Source organism: Scomber scombrus, chromosome 18 (assembly GCF_963691925.1).
Source record: "Scomber scombrus chromosome 18, fScoSco1.1, whole genome shotgun sequence".
NCBI classification, from domain to species: Eukaryota; Metazoa; Chordata; class Actinopteri; order Scombriformes; family Scombridae; genus Scomber; species Scomber scombrus.
Genome location: NC_084987.1, coordinates 5,383,645 through 5,390,063, shown reverse-complemented (window position 1 = coordinate 5,390,063; position 6,419 = coordinate 5,383,645). Strand labels below are relative to the sequence as shown.

At 42.9% G+C, this 6,419-nt stretch overlaps 1 protein-coding gene across 1 annotated transcript; it reads right to left on the bottom strand.

Annotated features, from left to right (window-relative positions):
• Positions 1-934: 934 nt before the first annotated feature.
• kcna7 (potassium voltage-gated channel, shaker-related subfamily, member 7) lies at positions 935-6,195 on the bottom strand. Its single transcript, XM_062438603.1, has 2 exons — positions 5,491-6,195; positions 935-2,071 (listed from the first exon to the last, which is right to left on the bottom strand). Exons 1-2 carry the CDS (start codon positions 6,193-6,195, stop codon positions 1,142-1,144), a joined length of 1,635 nt encoding a protein of 544 aa, XP_062294587.1. The 3' UTR covers positions 935-1,141.
• Between the last annotated feature and the right edge of the window lie 224 nt (positions 6,196-6,419).

The window sequence follows — 6,419 nt, the reverse complement described above, 5'->3', positions numbered from 1 at the left end:
CCTCTCTGCACTGTATCCCTTACACTGTGTATCATACAAACTGGCTCCGCACCAACTACATGAACTCTGTCTGCACCAGTGCCAGCCGATGAGCGATCTCTTTGTTGTCCGCGTCAGCACGAGATTACAGCGCAACATTTCTGTCATAGCTCTGACAGGCATGGTGCATCAACAACACTTTTTTCACTCACTGTGCATTTAGCAGTGTGCACAGCAACAGTTAACGACGCCGCAGTTCACTTAACACAATTAGATAAATAGGCAACACTTCAGTCTTCTTCACTGTTACAATAGAGAAACAGTCTTTGCAGGGATTTAATTGATTATCTGTCTCTGTATTGTAGAAGTATTGTTCATTGTCTTTGTACTATAAATTGAGTTTTGGTGTCAGCGTCATCCCAGTTTGTACCCTCCATGTAATCATCATTTTTACATCCATTACATGTTATTTCAAACTTGTGCATTGATGATTACAATTAAAGATTGTTTTTCTAAAAGACAGATCGAAGCCAAACTGTGAAAAACCTCACAGGTTATTCAACAGCACTTTTCTCAGTTTTAAAGACTTTTCTAGATTCTTTAAACATTTTCCGTCCAACCAGAATTAAATATATATATAAGTATTTATTATCAGGTATATTTGTTTATATTAATTTTATCTTCCATAATTGTATGTTTTTTATGTATTATATTATGTTCATACTTTTCTTTTGGTCCAAATCCAGCAAGGAGGTACCATATTTTAGTGTGGTTTTAGAAACAGTCGCAACTACGTGAAAGTAGTCAAAATCAATTTTATTGTGCAGCAAATAGCATTTTCATTAATCAGCTGGATAGAAGATTTTCAGAAGAATCTAGAGAAACAAGGGAGTGTGTTTTGTCAAATGACATGCAGGTTTTTCAAAGACCAACTTTTATTTATTGAGGTGTTTGTATCGGTGAGTCGACTATGAAAAGTTTAAAATCTTAAAACAGTGATCACATGAGGGACATTAACTGGGCTTGACAAGTCCTTGAGTTTCATACAGTATGAATCTCCTGCTATACACTGCCTTCCTTTTTCACATTTCAACAGCATCTTCCCATCTTGACTCTCAGTGTTTGAGTGTAAACCTGAAAATACAGTCTGTCCTGCTCTCTGTCAAACCTCAGTGACTAGAGGTTCATTGAGGTAGAAGTTCATCCCCCTCTGACAACTGTCTGCCCGCCCTGCACATAGTCCTGCCAGAAGAGTCCCACTAAGAGGAGGGCTGATACCCCTGCTGTCCTGCCCGTACAGTGGTTCATAATCTCCCATGTATTCAGGCCCCTCGTCCATCCCATCCTCTTCTTCCTCTTCATCATCGTCCTTTTCCCAGAGTGACGTGGCGACGTGGTGGAACTGTGAGGTGTCCTCACACTCCGTTTCTCTGTGGTAGAAATAGCTGAAATTGGACACAATGACGGGCACCGGCAACGAGATGGTGAGCACGCCGGCGATGGCACACATGGAGCCCACCAGCTTCCCGCCAACCGTCTCCGGATACATGTCCCCGTAACCGACCGTTGTCATGGACACCACGGCCCACCAGAAAGCCTCAGGGATGCTTGTGAAAGATGTGTCAGGATTGTCCACTTCTGCAAAGTAGACAGCGCTAGAGAAGATTATGACCCCAATGAAGAGGAAGAAGATGAGCAGGGCAAGCTCTCGCAGGCTGGCCTTCAGCGTCTGGCCCAGGATCTGGAGTCCCTTAGAGTGACGAGAGAGCTTGAAGATCCTGAAGACCCTCACCAACCTGATGACCCTGATGAGGGCAAGGGACACGGAGGGCTGCGTGCCTTTGTCCTTGGCCAGCTCAGTGCCCAGTGTGACAAAGTAGGGAATGATGGCGAAGAAGTCGATGGTGTTCATGACGTCTTTGAAGAAGTGAACCTTGCTCGGAGCGCAGATGAAGCGCATGATGAGTTCAAAGGAGAACCAGCAAATGCAGACAGACTCCACGATGAAGAAGGGGTCCTGAAAGGGAGTGAAGCCAGGTGGGACCAAGATGGTTTCATTCGCTATGGTGGGGTGAGGTATGGTGGTGAATTGCTGTAAAACAAAGAATGAAAGAAAAGGGGTTACAGTTGCACTCTATGATTTGAAAAAGTCAAAGCATATGAGGTATTCTTCCTAACTTATACAACTTCTTTACATGTTTTATCATCTGTTGCTTATCAAACATGAGTAGCCTATATGGGGGAAGGGTGAAGGACCTCCATGGAGACGAGTGATACGAGCGGGTAAACAGAGAGAAAACAAGGATGGCGTAAGAGTTGAATGGACGAAAACTGAGAAGAAGAGATTATTAACATAGTTTGTTGTCAGCCAATTTAGAGTATGACTGAGCCTGTGATATCTGTGATACTGTGCTAAATTTTCTCTTCTCTCTATTTTCACTCCCTGGCTTTATTTTTCCTCACAGACTTTTCATATAAATCAGTTTCTCTATATTTAAACACACAAAAAAATATTAAGTTCATGTGACTCTGGGTTGTGTTACACACCAGACACTGGCATGTCTGTGGCATCTGACACTTAATTTAACCCGGCTGCATGTTTTTTTTTCTAGGAAGTAGGTGTGGTTTTGAAATGACTGAGCATTAGGGACTTATAACAAGTTAGATAGAGTTACGCTGAGCTTTTGATTTGACATTGTTCCCAATGCTGTGTATTTATATGTTTTTTAATGCTTGTGTCCATCCATCAACGTCATGTCCTCATGTGTTGCTTTATATACAAACTTAACTGCTTGCAACATTTACAACGTGAATTCCAAGATCATACCAGCTCAGACGAGAGTATCATTGCATCTTAAAGAGATTTACGTCTCTGACATTTCTGACACTGCTAGAAAATAGTTCTGGTGTGCTCTGGTCTGGTGCCGAGGGAATAAGTCGCCGATCATGAACTGCAACATCTGTGGCTTTATTCCATATCACTCTCCAAGTGGCAACTACCACAACTTGAGGCTGAAGTGAACGCAGAAGTACATTAAAGTGCAATGTCACCAATGATTCTCATTCAGAAATTGTCATCACCTTTCGAGAAATAGTCAGTACTTTTTTTCAACAAGTCGTTATGATCTCAGTCGCTAAATTCAGGCCTTTCAACAAGTGTGCTGGTGCTCACTTTGAAAATGATTGCTCTGTTAATAAAATTTGAAGACTCATAGTAGCTTAAATGTCCGCTGTGTGGGCGTTGACTCACAGCTGTGATTGACAGTTTGCTAATAATATTTTATAAAATGTAATGTTACTTGTGTCCTGTTAGCACAATTTATCTAAAGTAGCTAATGTTAACCCAAGTGTGCAGCGTTCAACATTCCCAGTAAACTAGCGTTCCCTTCGGTCAGAGGTAGCGAGGTGTGTTTCCAGACCATGAAAAGGAACAAACTGCACTACTTATTCGGAAGGTCTTGGCTCCAAATGGAAAACATGTGGCCGACCATAAGCTGCAAGTCTAAGCTTCAAATGGGCTCCAATGTAAACCAATGGATGAGGTCAAACCTCATTACGTCCATCTTCATATACAGTCTATGGTCACTCCTTATTTCTTTCCCCTGATTTCCTGTCATCGCTTTAATGTCCAAATCTCTGTAAAGACAAAAAATGCTCAAGAATTGTTAACAAAAAATAAAACAATTATCATTAAAACAGTTGACAGTAGAGTAATCTGGACATTGTTTCAACTGTAATCTACTTTAAAAGGGATGTACTATGTTAAACATCAAACTTTAGGTTAACGTATGTAGAAATTCTCTCTGGAAGTCAAAATCTGAGCTTCAACCTGCTCTGAACACTTTGTTTGCAACAGGTTTTGTTGCTCAATACACATGCCTGTAAACAGCTGCCCATTCTGTAGTCTTGGTAATGTTTTTCCATGTGTTTTTTGCATTGTCCACTCTCTCTGCTTTGGATCAGATTCTGGCTTAAAACACGCGTGGATGTAATTGAGAAGCTGGCACTTTGAGTAAAGAATGAGAAGAAATTAGACAGGAGCTAAAACAGCCTATTAAGAAACAGAGGCTGAACTAAGGGGGGGCCAGTATAAGATAAATAAGGAGAGTTTTTAAACTGTAAATCATGTAGCGATATTTCAGTAAAGCCCCAGAATAATAATATAGACCTGGAAATGTGCATAATATGTCTCCTTTAATAGTTTGAACATCACAAAAAACATTTAATTCACCTCCCCAACGGTCAATATCTCAAAACTTGGGCACAAATGTGCATGTCTAATAGACTACTAGACCCATGATCCACCAGCCATTTAAGATAAATCATTTAAACCTGTATATATCAGGTATTGTCATATTCAATCATCACAATCAACCATCTCTTTAGTGAGTGATCGTATGGGGACGGCTGTCTGTTTTCGGGCTTGTTTGTGTGGTGTGCAAGGCGTCCATGTGCTCTGATAACATGAGCCTATCTATCTATGGATGGCAGTAATGTAGAGGCAGCAGTGGTGATGGATAGCGTAAATCCAGTGTGTGCCGATCCGAATCACCTCCGTGCCTGAACCCCAGAATCCGCCTCGCCTCCAGGTTACCGGAGCATATACGAGGCTAATTTAATTTGAGTCGGGTCATCAGAAAAGCTGATCTGCTAGCCTCTTTTCCATGCCATTTTCAGTGTCCGTGAGTCACAGTGTTTATTAATACAGACATTTGTTTATGTGTTGATGTGCTCTTAGAGTTGTCCTTCCTCTATATATAGCCCTTTAGATCTCAAAGGGGTAACGTGAGACTACTTCGTCTCCTTTCCTTGCTTTCACACTCGCCTCTCTACTACTAACGCCTTCCAGTCTCTCTTTTCTCAGCACTTTTGAAGTATCTACTCCACCGTAATGCACTTGTTGGCTCTGGCAGTCGTCCCTGAGTGGTTGAAGAGGGATTGCATCTCCAAGACATATCCCTCCTCTTACAGTAACCGACCTCCATCAAACCTGCTCTGTCTCAGTTTCTCCTCTCTCCTCTCTCACTCCTGACTACTCCTCATCCCTTTCATTACTCCCTCTCAATCTGAGTGGATCAGATTTAATGACATGTCCAAAATAATCTTGAGAAAAGCCTGCCATCGCTGTATCTTCTCTATCTGCTGACCTTGCTTTCCTTTTCCTCGATCTCTCTTTGAGATTGTTTTCATGAACTGCAAATTCGGCATTTTATTTCCTACTCAGCCTTCAGTTTTTCTCCAGGCAGTGGATGAAGGAGATAAAACCGTTTTCACCTTGTTCCGGGAGAGCTGGTTTATGTTTGGCAAGGTGACACCTGTCAGCACATCTTGTCCTTCTATGTTCACCTCATCACTTCCTGGACAGCGTTAACGTCTGTTCTCTTTGCACCCTGTCAGCTACTTTCCTGCTCCATCACTGACACAATCTCCATCTGCAGCCTCGTGAATCCTCCACTCAACAATCATAAGTAGCATCATGTAACCCATCACATAGCCCTCGCCCCTCCTCACCTCCCTCTGTTCCTTCTCATTCCTGAACTCAGGCAGAGTTTCCAGGCAAAAGATGAGAATGGAAATAATGATGACAGCAACGCTGATGATGGCGATGATCCGAGCTGCACCGGAGGACTCTGGATATTCAAACAGCATCCAGAGGCTACGCTGCAGATCATTCTTGGGTAAAGGACTCTCCTCTACTTTTGGGAAGCCTTCGTCCTCCTTGAAGTGGTCGATGACCTCCTCTCCAAGCTCGTAGAAGCGCAGCTCCTCCAAAAATATGTCCAGAGGAACGTTGGCAGGCCTCCGAAGCCTCCCGCCTGACTGATAGAAGTACAGGATGGCGTCAAAGCAGACCCGGCTCCTGTCCAGAAAGAGTTCATTCCGCATCGGGTCAAAGTATTGAAGTCTTTTCCGGGCGTTGCCCAGCAGGGAGTCTGGGAACTGAGCGAGGGTGCGCAGCTGGGTCTCATAACGCATCCCTGACACGTTGATGGCCAGGCGTTCAGTCAGAGCCCAGCCACTCCTCAACGGACAGTGACGGTTCCCCCTCTTGGCCTCTCCGCTCGGCTCCTTCTCGTTGCCCTCCTTCTCCAGCTTGTTGTGCTTGTCTTTGGTCCACTTGTCTTCATCGCCAGCCTCCTCGGCTTTCTGTTTTTCTTCTGTCAGCCCTCCTCCTTCTGTGCCTCCTTTGCCTCCCCCTTTATCTTTGTTATCCATCTCTTAACCTTAACCTTTTTTCTATTTACTGTTTTACTTCTCTTGTCTCTTTGCTCTGGAAGAAACAAAGTAAGGTTACCTTCAAGAGCAGAATAGGGAAACATGAGATAAAGATAAAGAAAAATGAAGTAGAGGGTTTTATCTATATCCTTTAGTGCATATAAATCTATTTTTAGTATAATATCCTATTCATATTAAATAAATTGTCCTTTAGTTGCCAAAAC

Excerpts from the sequence above, each read along its gene's own strand:
- kcna7 (XM_062438603.1), bottom strand. The coding sequence starts at position 6,195 with ATGGATAACAAAGATAAAGGGGGAGGCAAAGGAGGCACAGAAGGAGGA. Across the intron at positions 2,072-5,490 it reads ATGAGAAGGAACAGAGGGAG|CAATTCACCACCATACCTCA; the intron begins GTGAGGAGGGGC and ends TTTGTTTTACAG.